The sequence below is a fragment of the Trachymyrmex cornetzi genome, unplaced genomic scaffold (assembly GCF_001594075.2).
Source record: "Trachymyrmex cornetzi isolate Tcor2-1 unplaced genomic scaffold, Tcor1.1 scaffold276, whole genome shotgun sequence".
NCBI classification, from domain to species: Eukaryota; Metazoa; Arthropoda; class Insecta; order Hymenoptera; family Formicidae; genus Trachymyrmex; species Trachymyrmex cornetzi.
Window position 1 is genome coordinate 96,847 of NW_017297438.1, and position 15,071 is coordinate 111,917.

At 31.7% G+C, this 15,071-nt stretch overlaps 4 protein-coding genes across 11 annotated transcripts in view; 3 read left to right on the top strand and 1 right to left on the bottom strand.

Moving 5' to 3' along the window:
* Aldh-III (Aldehyde dehydrogenase type III) overlaps nt 1-2,535 on the top strand; it is a 21,356-nt gene extending 18,821 nt beyond the window's left edge. For 4 of the 6 annotated variants that reach the window (XM_018508885.1, XM_018508888.1, XM_018508887.1 and 1 more), the window contains 3 exons: nt 1,454-1,589; nt 1,706-1,859; nt 2,340-2,535. In XM_018508885.1, coding sequence (XP_018364387.1) covers nt 1,454-1,589; nt 1,706-1,859; nt 2,340-2,363 — 314 coding nt within the window. In that variant the 3' untranslated portion in view covers nt 2,364-2,535. Of the gene's footprint in view, nt 1-589; nt 706-1,453; nt 1,590-1,705; nt 1,860-2,339 lie in introns of those variants that run through there. The other 2 variants (XM_018508886.1, XM_018508890.1) reach the window with 2 other exon arrangements.
* A 2,575-nt stretch (nt 2,536-5,110) lies between these two features.
* Nucleotides 5,111-10,890, top strand: Sms (spermine synthase). 3 transcript variants are annotated; one of them, XM_018508892.1, is made up of 8 exons: nt 5,111-5,319; nt 5,742-6,028; nt 7,244-7,355; nt 9,438-9,560; nt 9,623-9,777; nt 9,849-9,938; nt 10,078-10,269; nt 10,445-10,890. In XM_018508892.1, the coding sequence occupies exons 2-8, from the start codon at nt 5,747-5,749 to the stop codon at nt 10,589-10,591; spliced, it is 1,101 nt and encodes a 366-aa protein (XP_018364394.1). In that variant the 5' UTR covers nt 5,111-5,319; nt 5,742-5,746; the 3' UTR covers nt 10,592-10,890. The 3 variants fall into 3 exon arrangements, with proteins under 3 accessions (XP_018364394.1, XP_018364393.1, XP_018364395.1); XM_018508891.1 differs by lacking the exon at nt 7,244-7,355 and adding an exon at nt 8,669-8,780 and having other exon boundaries at nt 10,445-10,889; XM_018508893.1 differs by lacking the exons at nt 5,111-5,319; nt 7,244-7,355 and adding exons at nt 5,327-5,549; nt 8,669-8,780.
* Nucleotides 6,010-15,071, top strand: part of LOC108762082 (elongation of very long chain fatty acids protein baldspot) — a 22,046-nt gene continuing 12,984 nt past the window's right edge. The window contains exon 1 of the mRNA XM_018508897.1: nt 6,010-6,028. The gene's annotated coding sequence lies outside the window, so the exon portion shown is untranslated. The remainder of the gene's footprint in view (nt 6,029-15,071) is intronic.
* On the bottom strand, nt 12,337-14,911 carry LOC108762081 (uncharacterized). Its single transcript, XM_018508894.1, has 2 exons — nt 14,721-14,911; nt 12,337-13,901 (listed from the first exon to the last, which is right to left on the bottom strand). Exons 1-2 carry the CDS (start codon nt 14,820-14,822, stop codon nt 13,020-13,022), a joined length of 984 nt encoding a protein of 327 aa, XP_018364396.1. The 5' UTR covers nt 14,823-14,911; the 3' UTR covers nt 12,337-13,019.

Genomic DNA, 15,071 nt, shown 5'->3' on the forward strand with positions numbered 1-15,071 from the left:
ATATAAAATAAGTTCCAAAAACTTATTTAAAATATCGAATAAGAAATAGGTCAGAAGAAGATGTTTAAAATAATAAATACTAAATAACTTTCTAATTTCTTCTTTATTTAAAAAATATATTTTAATTAAATTTATTTGAAATACGAAACCGAGCCCTGTAAATTATATATAAATTCATATATAAACTACTTTTATATAAATTTTTCTATTTTTTATTTTGAATGCTTTAAATATTTTTTATACTATTAAATTAATAAGACATATACTGTACAAATAAAATGTACGTACCTGAAAATGATGGTGGCTGTAGAATTATGAATATCCATATCCAAGTACTAACATGAAATTGACATTACAAAGAAAAGCTACAGTCACATCTCATTAATGTATAAACTTGATGATCTGCAATTATAATGTGTTTTCGAGTATTCATTATTATTAGCAACGCGCAAATGCACATGCACGCATGCGAGCAAACACGTGCACATACTTCATATCATGCACGTGTGCATTCATAACACGCGTATAAATACATATTTCACAAAAAAAAATGATACCGATGTTCTTACATTGATTATTTAACGTACAGGGAGAAGCCATTGTCGTTGTATTTATTTAGCCTGGATAAAGGAACTGTATCTTTGTTCATTAATAATACATCTAGTGGCGGCGTTAGTGTCAATGATACGATATTACAAGCAGCAGGTAGTTTTTCTAGTAATGTTATAAAAAGTTTCTTTTACACAAATTATTTGACTGTATATTCCTGCTTTTTTTCAAACAGCATTATGATAATTGTTACGTTGCTTCTATATCAACAGAGAGTGTATTAGACGTAGCATGCTTTCTTTAGATTGGGTCGCTTAATGTTGAATGAGTAGTATTCTGCAATATATGTTTTAATTTTTATTTTATTGCTTAATTATATTAGATTTTGCACAAAATCTACATTCTCCGTTGATTTTAAAATAATTTAAGAAATGGTAATGGAATTGGGCACTCATTCATAGACGAATATTAAAGACATAATATATATATAAATGTATTGCTATATAATGTTGCTGTACATACTATTGATATATCTTTAAATCTGTGTGGAAATGGAAGTTTAATAATCGATTTTAATGATTTGTTATTTAAAAATTATTGCATTCTTAACATTTATTAAAAACTGATACTCTTATTTCTCATTAAATTCTTTTGAACCTATGATGAATCTTTTATACATTTTCAATATTTTTATTGTTAATATTTGTAACATTTAATTATTGTTTTATTTATAATTTAGAACTATTAACGTAAAATCTTCGATCCAAATTGATTAAAATAATTTTAAAAATTAACAAATTTATAAGCGATAATTACGTGTTTATATAACCACCATTAATATTAAATTATTGTTTTCTCTTTGTTACATAATTTCAGGCATTAATAATGTATATTATTTTCTCAGTTGAATCTCTACCTTTTGGAGGAGTAGGTTATTCTGGTATAGGAGCCTACCATGGAAAATTCACATTCGACACATTCACGCATAAAAAAGGTTGTTTGATTCGGAATTATAACAAAATTGCAGAAATCATAGCTAAGTAAATAAATTATTTTTTATTTAATAAGATAATTCTATATTTTAAACTATGAACACATTTTAATATATTAATATTTCAGTAATATTTTAGTTTTAAACAGAAAATATGTTTTTTAGGTCCCGTTTTCCACCCTATTCCGATGCAAATTTGAAGTTGCTCCAACTTTTGGTCGAAAGAAGACCTAGTCTGCCCCTTTTGAAGTATATACCGTATATACTTATGTTCGGTCTCGGGGTACTCGCTACATTTGGAATCAAAGCTGTAATGAAGGTATATAAAAGATATTAAACCGCACATAATTCATTTTATGTTATACGTAAATGTAAATGGGCTAATAGAGTAGTTTATTATCATTGTAAAATTATTGAATAAAATATATTTACATAAATAGTGCCTTAGTTGTGCGAATGATGGTATAGGAAGAGCAAAGAAAGATAATGATAATGATAATGATTCAAAATAATATATAAATTTTTAGAGAGCGTTAATATAATTATTTAATACTGATTTATATTTTCACAATTAAATGAAATTTCGTGTACTATGTACAGCTATAAATGATTGTTTTTTAGAAATTGTTTAACTTTTGTGGATGATATTTGGGTGTTTTAGTAGAGATTTAAAATACAATGTTTCAAGTAACATCACTGTGTGTTCTTTTCTATACGTCGATCAGTAACAAAACAATCCCATCGGATATCATGTGAATTGAAAAAAAAACGAAAAGAACAAATGCGTATATTGTTGCAGGAATATAATTACACGGAGGAGTAGTTGTAACGCCATCGATATCACGCAGCGTCTTCAAATGCATCCATAAGATACATTTTCTAATTTATATTATAGTTAATTATTTTTTACGATTAATCTTAGAACACAATGGAGGATGTAAAAAGTCTTGTATAATATTTTTGGTTTTACATATACAAATTGTTTATATCTTATATTACCACACATACATATGTATATAAGGTATGTTAGTGTTTTTATAAAGAGAGTGTATCATGTTATAGTAAAAAATGAATATTTTTTAATTGGATAAGCTCTAAATGACTTAAAATAAATCTATTGCTCAAATCTTTTATTTTCGCCTTTTCTTATATATGATTATAACTTTTTTTATATATTCGTATCTGCGATATATTGCGACATTTAAAAAAAGTTTAGCCTCATGTTATTTTCATTAGCATTCAGTGCTCAAAAACAAAAACAATTTAACAGGATTTTGTATCGTTAATATGCAACGTATGATTTATTCCTGTATCATGATGCAATACGATTGAAAAACCTATCGCATACGGTAGTTAAATTGGTGTTCGATATTACAATGGCCGGTATTCATAACCCTTATATTCAAGATTGTCTTAAGTTCAGCCTTGAAATGTCACGAACCAATGAGAGGACATTTCTTAAGACGAAATAATCGGTTCTTATTTCTTGAAATAAGAACCGATTATGAATAGCGGCCTATAATGGTAATGAATTTGTAATAAAGCTTTGTTCGCGTGGCTTGAAATCCCTAAAAATGTTAAAAAGGGATAAATATATATTGAGACGTTGAAAAGAGAGAGAACGAAGATGTTAAGTGCAAAAAGTGCAAACAACGCGAACAGACTGAATGTTTCTTGAGATACACTACGGACCGGTCTCACCAACTCCGATTAACCGTGATTGGTCAATTCTGCTGAACAGCAAATACAAGGAGAGACACTATTCGTGCTATGGACGCAAACGCTACCAACGCTGTTGGTGGAGCGATAGCGTTAGCAAACTCCATGAACGATCCTAGCGTAACGTTGGTAGCGTTTAACCAGAGAGATTTAATAGTTATTCACGATTAATTGAAATAGTGCACAGGTAAAAATTAGGCGTTTGAGTTTCGATCTCCGGCTGTTACTTTTTCGAACAAAGAAACATCTGCCGGATTTCTGTCTTTTTCTACATTTCTGTTCAAACAAGAGGATGAATCATATTATGACCTAGGAATCGCTGAATAAGAAAAATTTATTGTAAGTATTAAAAAAACATAAGTATTCTAACTCAAAACTTTAAACGCATTTTTCTCGAACGTGTTTTTTCAAATTTGCTGACATTATAGAGAGAATACAGCTTAACGCACAGATCGCCGCTTTTTACACGTTAATTACAACTATTTTCTTCATACTCTAAACCTAAAAAAATAATAAATTTTTAAAAACAATAGTTTTTTGGCAATTTAATGGAAAAAATAATGGTCAAAAAAGGATCTTTTTTTTTTTTATAAAGGAGTAATTTTAACAAATCGCGATTTTTTTATAATTTTGTTAGGTTTATCGTATACATTCAACATTATTAATTACAAATCAAAATTTGATTTTTTTATTACAGACAACTAGTTCTGGCTGCACAATGTCAGCAATTTAACATAAATCTATGTGGACACGTTTGCTGCCATTGTTGCCTCTCGGACATTTCTACATATTTTAATTAATAAAAATTCATACTTATTGTATAAAGTGCAAATAAAATATAGATCCAAATCTAAAATTGATAGTTGTATCCATTTATCCACAAAAAATCGTTGATTTTTTACTTCAAACCACCCGGCCCACTTAAGTTAATGTAGGGGATTCTGTTTTCAATCACCGACCAAATTTTTCTCTGCAATTTAAATTTTTAAGGTTTTTTAGGTGAAGTACATGTAACGTAAATTTTTAATTTTCTCGTAGTGAATAACAAAACGCAATCTCAATTGCAAGCTCTATGATGGCTTGCCGCTAGGCTGGAGTGAACAATGTAAACTAGATCAAAAAATTAATAGTTACACTGAGTAAATTAATTACATAAAAGGAAGAATCCTTGAATATTCGTTGTCGATTTGAGTAGAAGCGTATCGACATCTAATAAGGACCTTAAGCATCTGCAGCGGAATACCCTGCCGCGCTATACCGCAATAGTAATTTTTTTCCGTACACGGGAATTAAAAATCGCCAGTAACAAGATACTCTGACTTTCACGTTTGTAATGAAATCAAATACCCAAGTTGAACTCTGCAGAAACTTTAAAAAGTCAAAAATGATACACAAGCAAGCATTACATTCATTCCAGCCTAGTGGCAAACCATCAATTGCAGAGATTGAAATTGAGATTGCATTCACTACGATAAAATTTGATATTCACATGTTACGTACATACGTTTATTCTACGAAATTCTAAAGAAAGAAAAGTTTAGTGCCGCTCGAGAACAGATTCCTCTCAAATATTAATCTAACCTTGACGAATGTTAAACGCTACTAATACACTACCTCGGAAGGAATAACGTTGATAGCGCGCAGTTGTGACGTAACACGCTACGATTAATGACGTCATGATCGTGTTTATCAGTGCTATCTGCAGCTCCGCAAACAGTTTGAAGCGCTAAATAATAGCGCGAATAGCGTCAGCGTCTCTCTGAACGGAGTTGGTGAGAAAAAATGTGCGTCTTTTAATCTACGGATTTAAATCGGTCGTTAAGCTTCGAGATATCGCAACATCGATTTGCGCCAGCAATCGAAGAGAATCGAAACGGTTCGTTAATTTTCGCCAATTTTCGCTAGATGAGAAGTTCCATCACGCGAAATCCTCGTGCGCATCCGATAACCTGCGCATCCGATTCTGTGCCAGTGTGTGCATGCGTCATTCTTTCACGCTGGGAGCAATACATTGACGTGCTTCTGATCAGACCGAGCAATAAACATTATCGCACAATTACGTGAGTATAGACAAGTTAATGACCGGCGGCTAATGAATCATCCGCTAATTTACTGAATATCGATGACTACTCGGTGTTACGTTACTTATCGCATTACGCCAACACTAGCAACGCTCCTGTTTTCTATGGGATTAATTATGTAATGTGTTTTCCCTTTGCGTTGACGACATTAAGGACATTTCATGCCACCGCCGTTGGCTGCTATTTTTTCTATTCACCCGAATGGACGTGTAAAGTATATTACTTTAAAAAAAAAAAAAGAGATCGCACGCTGAAATTTCGCATAGCTCGTGACTTGTTAATATACGATTTATCGCCCGCGTGACAAGGCCTTGAACAATTAAGAGTATGAGGCATAATTGACGTGTCTCTTTTTTTCGGATTGACTTTGCATCCTATAAATATTTGTTCATACATTGCAGAAGCAATGGTGGCCCATACCGTACTCCTGGACTTCACAGTGTCCAGTAGCGTGATCGCCGATATGGAGAAACGATCGGGTTTGAAATCGGCGATTGCAAACGTACTGGCAGAACATTTCACTGGTCTCAAGCCACTGACAGAATCTAACATCGACGGCAGTTTGCTCATTTTATATACCGGACCCAGGGGCAGTCTAATCACTGTCAGAGGGTACACGGAGGGTCTGATTACATTAAACATCGAGTATTACAAGCAGGATGACCAGGAGGCGCTCTTAACTTTTGAGGTATGTAAAGATCTTGATAAACAATTTGTTAAGGATGATACAGGAAATATCTGTTGCAAAGCAAATGCTAGTGCTTTTGATAAACACCACTCCTTCTCTAGGCTGGGTTTTTATCAAAGTCTTAAGAAACAAAACAAAATAAAGATAAATCAAATGGCAACTTATGAATTCTTAGAGAGAAAGAAAAAGTAACTAACATACTTTTCATTAGAGAATTGTAACAAATCTGATAAACTTAATTACACTTGGCGTATCAATCGTTACGTGATAAAACTTGAATTAAAGTAAAACATGAAAACGATAAAATGCAGGATATTAAAGAAATAAGTTCAAGACTTAAGGGATATAATCATGCTTATAAACTGAGTAAAAAAATATTTTATACAGTTTGAGAAATTGATCTTATTCAAATTAAAAATAATTTCCTGTTTTAATAATGTAAGTGCAACTTGTCTTTATTAAGAGTTAATGTCACTATAATTACAGTTATTTGTATATAGATAAAAATATCCGTTATCACATAAATGTGGAAAATAGAAGTGTACTGTTAATCTTAAAGTTTATATAACAAAATATATTTTTGTCAGACATTAATTGTATATTGATAAACATTTTTGTATAAATAAAGCGATTTATAGAACGCATAGAATCGAGTTAACATGTTCAAGTTTATAGAATGATTTGGATTTATGTAAAAGACTTGTTATCTGAGACCAGAGTTGGGCACACTTACGAATAAAGAATAACGAATATAAAGAATAAAATCTTATTCATAAATAAAAAATAATTTTTTATTCGAATATAAATTTATTTTGTGTGTCTAAAATAAAATTATATTCGAATAACATTTATATTCATGTATGTGGGAATAATGTATTCGAATTAAAGATATATTCGAATGAAATTTATTTGCATTTGCACTTAATCTGAAATTGTTTATTTACAAAGTGATATAAGAGAATATAAATTTTTTCAATATTGTAAGGAAAAGATTATCTTATCGTATATTTAACTGATAAGATAGTTTTTATATCTAGAGAGTAGAGAAAATATACATAACATTAAGAAGTTTATTTTTCGATTGAATATTCTTTACTCAGTTTCTGAGCATTAAATGTATCTATCAGCCTTGAATTATGTATTTTAATATCCTGTACAGAAATTTTTTTTTATAACGAAAGTAGGAAATATGACATAACTGACAGAACGTTGTAGCAGTGGCGATACTTGGAAGCTGATGTTGCCATGGCTTTGAACAGCCAGCGCAGCAAGCGTTTACCGCCCGTAAGACGAGGAACCATATATGATCTCTATCTGACACTATCAGGTAGAAAAACGCTTTCCCTCAATTAGATTTTGTTCCTCGTTTACTTCTCCTAACACAACTACATACTTTACATACTTGTAGATTTATTTCGTGAAATATTTGGCATAGAGAATTACAATATTGCTATTGACTGTTACTAATAGATATTTAGGATAGGCCGCTTGCCAGGAATGCTGACTTAATTTTATTTCCAGCACTGTTACGTTTAGCCCAAATTTTTCTCCCCAGCACTCAATTCATTCATAAAAAAAAGTGCCATTCATTCAAATACATAATATTTGAATGCGTATTTATAATTATTCTCTTGCCTTTCTTCAGTCGTACGAATAAAAGTTCTTAGGCGACTGTTGCAATACACAGAGCGTATTTCGTTATGAAATCTAAGAATAATTCGCTGTGAAAGGCAATCAAAGAATCTGATGTAAACACAGACTTCTATACGAACAATTTGACTTCTGTCGGAAGTCCATATAAACACTGGTGTTATTATTATTGATTTTTGTTATCTATATTTTTCTTTCTCTCTTATGTGTATTATAAATTAAGATTCCGTTTAATATTTTATACCGTGAAACACACTAATTAAAAATTGAGATTTTGCCACTTAGAATTAAAAAATATATACGTATTATTTTTACAGTATATATTTATGAAATTTAAAATATTATTTTCATAATGGCTTATTCCTTTTTTTTGAAATATATTTCAATGTATAAATCCTTAAATCCAGAAATTATTAGCTTCTTAGATTTGTTTACTGGAAAAAAGTCTTGTTGTATTAATTGAAATTTTCGTAGATTCAACCAAAAAGGTGCAAATCGAATACTCGTTAAATCTATATCAAACATTCCAATGAAGATAACAAAAAATTCAATTAACCAGAATTCTAATGATATGATATGAATCCGTTTTGTTTGTACATACTTCTTGTTGATACAATCAGAATATTTTTCTTCAGTGTAGGTTTTTTTGGATCGTTACTTTTAATCGTACGGCTCCGTCATACGATAATACAATCATACACAGACACAGTTACCTTTATCATGATCCGTTTTTTACCGCTTTTTACGTACCATTTTGTTGGACAAAAATAAGCCTTGCCATATATCATGGCTTGCCAGATTAACACCTTTTTTTAGCTTCCTTAACAACAAGGAGTGTAGCGCTTCCGTTTTACAAGATAGTGTCTTTGTTCTGTTCAATTCTCATTGGTTCGGCTTGATGATGATAATGATGATGATGATAATAATCATGATGGCGATGGTGATAATGATGATGATGGTGATGATGATGATGATGGCCGGTTATGATAGTTGGCCAAGGAATTGGAAACGGCGTTGCAGACAGCAGCAACCGCTACACGGTCGCACACGCTTACTCCAATTAAACGCGGTGGACCCTTTGAGAGATACTATCCTACCGCCGGTGAGTTTTTATTTATAATTATGTTTACGGACCGCTAACGACTCTTACAACGGAACTGCTTGTACTTAAGGAACACAATCCAACCGATTGGAAAATTAATATTATATATCGATTCGTAAATATTAGTGTTGTAAATGTCCTCTGCAGCTTTGTCTTTTGTGAATAGTATGTTAGGAGTGAGAAGACCATGTTAAAGTTGTATTTGAAGTGATTAAAATGAAAACTCATCAAAAGCTACACACACACAAATTCATATAATCAATTTAAAATGTAATATTCATAATTAAAACTTTAGGCTTCACAATATCTATGATTTTAGACGCATCTTACTCTCGTTAGTAATATGCACCTGTGCTCGGCTCGGTTCAGTCTGGAACATCTCTCCGCGTTAATCCCGAGGACATTATTTGTTCTGTTCTTGCATGACAAAGTTGCGCCCATTTTTAATAGTTAATTATAGTCTTTTACAACTTCCTCACATCATTTTTTCATCTGGTTATGATGCTAACGTTCCCATGCGTGTTATCAGCTTTGCCTTGCGATACCTTGTTTTTCTACTCTTCGCAATGTTTTTTTAATGTATAGAAGCATGTTTTTAAATTAACATTATTACAAATTGGCAACAAGTATTGCCAATAAAGAGTACCCTTATTCAAGACGAGCGACTGCTGGAATATGACATCGACAAGCTCGTGTTCGAGGCTAGATCACCGTATCAGAAGGTACAAATTGTGCACTCCAAATCGCTAGGAAATCTGCTGGTACTCGACGAGCTGCAAAGTAAGTCACATTATGTTATAACTTTGCTTATTATTTACAACTTACTAGAAATTTTTCTGCAGACATGTCCGAGGCAGATCTCATATATACAGAAACGCTGATGCAACGAGGGAAAGAAAATTACGCTGGCAAAGAGATAGTGATACTTGGTGGCGGTGACGGCGGCCTATTATGGGAATTGTTGAAAGAAAAACCGAAGTTTGTCACAATGTTGGAAGTATGTGAATTGAATTTTATACGTAAGTTATTTCATAAACGAAGTACTATCTGCTTTTATATCTTTTACAGATTGATGATATCGTTATGAAAGCCTGTAGCCAGCACATGCGGAGTATATGTGGCGACTGCCTAGATAAGAGAAAGGGCGATAATTATGAAGTAAGACCTTGAATTTTCGTGCACTTCAATTCTAAGAATCAAACATTTTCAAATTTGAACATTTATGTTTTATCGATTTTTATGATCTTAAATTCATAGAAATAATAATCATCATCATCTTCCTCATCATTTTTTGTAGATCATTGTTGGTGATTGTGTGAAAGCATTAGCCCATATGATCGAAGAAGGACGACAATTTGATTACGTCTTCGGCGATCTGACGGATATTCCTATTAGCACAACGCCACATGGTGATGCCTGGGATTTTATTAGACTAATTCTCAACTCTTCTATGAAGGTGTTGAAGTCTACCGGAAAATATATGACTCATGTGAGTATCTTGATTAAAAAAACATTTAATTTTATTTATTATATACTAATTCTTAACTTTAATATATACTATTCTTAACTTTAATTGAAATCTAGTAGATATAGATAGAATCTTAATGTAAATATATGATATCAATTTATTTTATTGTTGTTTAATATTGTTTTTTTGAATATAGGGAAATGGTGCGTCTTGTCCAGAATCTTTGAAAATGTATGAAGAAGTCCTATCGCAATTGTGTGTACCGGTCACGTTTACCAAAGATCACGCTTTCGTCCCATCTTTTTTCGAAGATTGGATCTTCTATCAAGTTTCACTGAAATGATGGAGCAGAGAATATTCGGGCAGAACCTGCAGGAATCGGCCTCCTCACAGTCTGCTGCCTGTCTTATGACCCAAGCTCTACTTCCTAGTTTTAGCCTTATTAATTAATGAAATTAGTTCCTGAGTGAGACGAATCAAACTATTACTAATTCATTTCGTAACATGTTTGATATAATTGTTTTATCTCGAAATTTTTTCAAAAATTTTTTTCAGCGTATTGGCAACGTTGGAAGATGAATTCAAAAACATAATAGATAGTAACAGAGAAAAGAAAAATATATATCTTTTTATAATATATAAGATAAGATACACCTTCTCTATATAAATCATCAATTTGATTTTTTTATCTTTTTTTTTTTAGAGAATTCAAAGTTTTCAGTAGATTTAATTCGAACTGAAATTTACCTCTCGTCGAAATATATTTTCCTAATAAATTTAACGATTTTTCGAGAATATCAATATTTTGTCTTTTGCCTAAACTTTTATCTAATTTTCTTGAAAACAAATATAATTTTTACAGTTTAGAAAAAATGGTATCCGTGCTACTGCAATTTAAAATTAAAAAATCTTCAAATTTAAAAAATAAGTATTTAAAAATATTTAATGACAACACTTTATATATATATATATGTATACACATAATTTCTTCCATCGCTGCCTCAATGTCACGAATAAGAAATTATCTTATTCAACAAATCGAAATATTCGAATAGTAATGCTGATTTTTTTCTATAAGAAAGCGTAGCAAAAACTGCTTCGAAGTTTATTCTTGTTTTATATCTAATATAAACTAGCGATACAAGTTAAAAAATTAAATTTTTGTTGTTAATCCTTTATTATCATACATAATTTTTAAATATAAAAAAAATTTCAGTTGTTTTACGCTTAATCGTTTTTTTTTTAATATATATTTTTTATAGTAAAAGGATTATCAGCAATGATAGATGCATGTTATTTTTAAGTTTTTCTTTCTTTGTATTTTTGTTAAATAGTTTTATCGCGGTCAGTTTGTTTGTCCGCAGAAACTTGTACATTGATACATATATGTCGATGTATATCATATATATCGCATATATACATATGTATAAATACATTCTGTATTTTAGACAGGCTCGATGTAAAAACGACAAAATTATATCGGCATAAATTATTTTTCTAACAAGCGTTTTCCTCTGATTTAAATAATTGAGAAGATAAATAAATATATATGCATTCAATTAATCCTAAACAGTATAAAACATCTTAACACATATCGGTATAATAAATTTGTATCGTTACAATAAAATTTTCGTAATGATTTCATAAATATATCATACATATATTGATACAACACAATAAAAAGATTAATATTTAGAAACAAATTTTTACCTGCAGATTTTAATAATTTTTATAAAATTATAATTTTCTTACTTTTAATATTTATAAAACACACGCCAGATTTATACAGTTTAGGATTAAAAAAATAAAACTAACAAAAAATTATACGCGTGAGCATATAAATGTAAATTAATGAAAATAATGAATATTTTTAATCACTGATTATAGGAGTGCTAATTTCTAGTATAACAAAAATTTATCTATTCAGGATATTAATTTCTCATAGTATTAAATATAAAGTTCATTTCAACATATAATATTATTTGTTCAACAGTATTAGTAATGATAAAATGCAATAATAATAATCTTAGATTGTTTCTGTTTAATGCTGATAGCTGATGGGGGGGGGGGGGGGGGGGGGGGTAATGAATTAATTGATTGCAGAATCTACAACTACATGCATACGCACAATTTAGTCATGTAAGTGGAAAGAAAATGGAATTATGATACGACGATAAATTAATTATTTACAACAATGTCGTACAATCGTAAATTTTTATTTGTAAAAAAGATATCACTTGAAGAAATGATCGCAATAAGATTATTCACTTGTTGTCAAAATTCCTTGACAAGCATAGTTTCTATATAAACTAAAAACTTATACACGGTAAAATAAATACGCGATATTTTTAATAGAATAAAAACAGTCTTAGCAATTATACATTTCGGATTTTTAAGCACATTTTTCAAAAGGGCACTAATCAATCTTTGTTTTAAGAACGGCGAAGTATTCGTTGTATTAACAAGGAATACCACATATTAAGCAACTGTAGCAGAGGTACTAAAGTTTATCGATGTACACAATAAATCTTTTACTCTCTCTTCTCTTTCTCTCTTTATCATTCAAATTTGGTATCCTTTCTTACGTTCCTCTGTGATCACGGAAAAGCTACACTGTCTCCAATTTATTTTACGAGAGACTGTATAAATTAAGAATATCGGGCATGCAATTCTAAGGTAGATCAGCCTTTTGTTTGCTTTCCATCGTTTTGGAAACTTTGGCCCCAATTGAAACACAATGTAAGAATTTCTAATTTGATCGTCAAATAGAATTATAGCTCGTTACAGAGCTTTGCCTTTGATATCTCTGTAAACTGTCCGATTTCGTAAATCGCAGGCTCTATCTCGGTCTCTGCAAGTATCTGCTGTAACCATTGCTGTATCTGTACAGGATGCTCATCGTTTTTCTCTCGTTCCTTTGGAGATCTAATTATTTCGGAATCATCCCGATCCAAGACTTCTTTATCAAATTCTCGCAAATTAGTTTCAGATGCTTCGTTTGTCAATTTATCTAGCTCGGAAGATTCTGTAGTCATACAAGACATCCCGAAGGACTGTACATTCTGTGAGTATGCTTTGTCAAAAGCGTGCAGTCCGTCCAAGGATACGTGTGTCAGGCCAAGTTTACGTTTTATAATCAAAAGCGGCGAGCACCTTGATATGGATAAGGTGTCTTTAAAAATCTTTAATGCATTAGCCTTTATGTTATGCGAATCTCGCAGCTCATTATTAGTGAAGAGTGTGGAAGGCAAACTTGAAATACGCACAGTTCTGTAGTCAGATATAAAATCTTTGCAACGTGGAAGGCTCAGATGATCTCTGGCTTTTTGATCTGATGATTTGGTGATTGATTTGTCAAAACTGACATGATCCTTATTAGCATCTTGATAATCTGCAACTTTATATGGCTCCACATCCTTTACTGTAATACTACTTGATCCATGCGTCTCAATATTACCAAACTGGCGTATCTGTTCCTCTAATTCGTTCTTATCGTTCAGGACCACTACTGACGATGGTAAGAAATTTAATGAAGTCTCTATTAGAGAAAGTTGCTGCCTGTGAATAGCTTCGGCTTGTCGGAGCAGTTGCTTCTCTCTAGATCGCAGGAGTTTTGTTAGACCTTCAAAACAGCTTCTGATTTCTGCCTCAACCTGCAAATTGTATTTTTCTATCGTAATTTTATGATTATATATAAAAAACAGTTTACAACGATTATTTTAAGATATTATCGATATTCTATTTTGAAACATTCTATGTATTATATTAATTACTATTGAATAAAAATTTATTTTATATTCTTTCACAGCATCTTTTATTACCATTTACAAATAATGATTTTATGAACTGTACATTGCAATATATTAAATTTACTTTTGTGCATAAAAATTAATTCAAATCCATCTTTAACTCTATGTCTGCAATTTGAGTTTTTTTTCACATAAACGAAATTTGACTCCCAACAGCCTCATTTTTGCTAAAATTTCAATTTTTATTAAATAAAGATTTTAACATTTAAGTCAAAAGATTAATAATAGAGATGTTGAAAAGAAAAACCCTGAATTTTTTCTGAAAGTCTAAAACAGTATAAAATTTGGACTGTAAAAAAACAAAAAAACTCAGATTACAGATGGAGGGAGTAAAAATATAATTGAAGAGGATAGTTATAAGGATTTCCACAGTGAGTCGAAAATCAAGGGGAAAGGAGAATAATTTCCACGGATGCTCCCATCTTGTCTCCAAGTACAGAGACTTTAATTTAAAAATGTACATACATTACTTCGTACGTTCTGCTTTAGGTAAATGCCATGTACAGTGGCAGCTCTTATCACAAAATTATACCGTTTATCACTTGTTTTGTAAAGTAGCAAACAAAAACACAGAAAACATACAAGCTGCGGTGCAGCGAAAAGTACGCTACGGGATCTAGTAGATTTGCATAAACGTAGGGAGGTGCAGGTGAATTATCATACCTGAGCGGATTTCTCGTCCAAGAGTCTGCGTTTGTCCGCGATCAGTTTTATTCGCGATTGATTGTTCTCGCTGTCGTCCGGCTGATTCTGCTTGCCTGTCATGTTGGCTCTCCACGCGGGTTCAATAACATAAATGCAAGCTCGACGGTCGACGCTCCACAACAACCATTGCAATAATGCAGTGCGATTTAATCGCGACGCGAATGTCTGCTTTACCAACGGCGGCGGGTCCTCGCGGGTGAATTCGGCACTAAAACGGTCTGCTGCGCTTGTCGCCGATCAATCGACAGATGTCGCCGCTTGTGCGATCGGGCGTGGATGTGCGCGATGCGAGCGGGGGGGGGGGGGGGG

Coding starts and splice junctions, on each gene's coding strand:
- Sms (XM_018508892.1), top strand. CDS start 5,747: ATGGTGGCCCATACCGTACTCCTGGACTTCACAGTGTCCAGTAGCGTG. Junction 9,778..9,848: donor AGTTTGTCACAATGTTGGAA/GTATGTGAATTG, acceptor TATCTTTTACAG/ATTGATGATATCGTTATGAA. Junction 9,939..10,077: donor GAAAGGGCGATAATTATGAA/GTAAGACCTTGA, acceptor CATTTTTTGTAG/ATCATTGTTGGTGATTGTGT.
- LOC108762081 (XM_018508894.1), bottom strand. CDS start 14,822: ATGACAGGCAAGCAGAATCAGCCGGACGACAGCGAGAACAATCAATCG. Junction 13,902..14,720: donor TGGACGAGAAATCCGCTCAG/GTATGATAATTC, acceptor TACAATTTGCAG/GTTGAGGCAGAAATCAGAAG.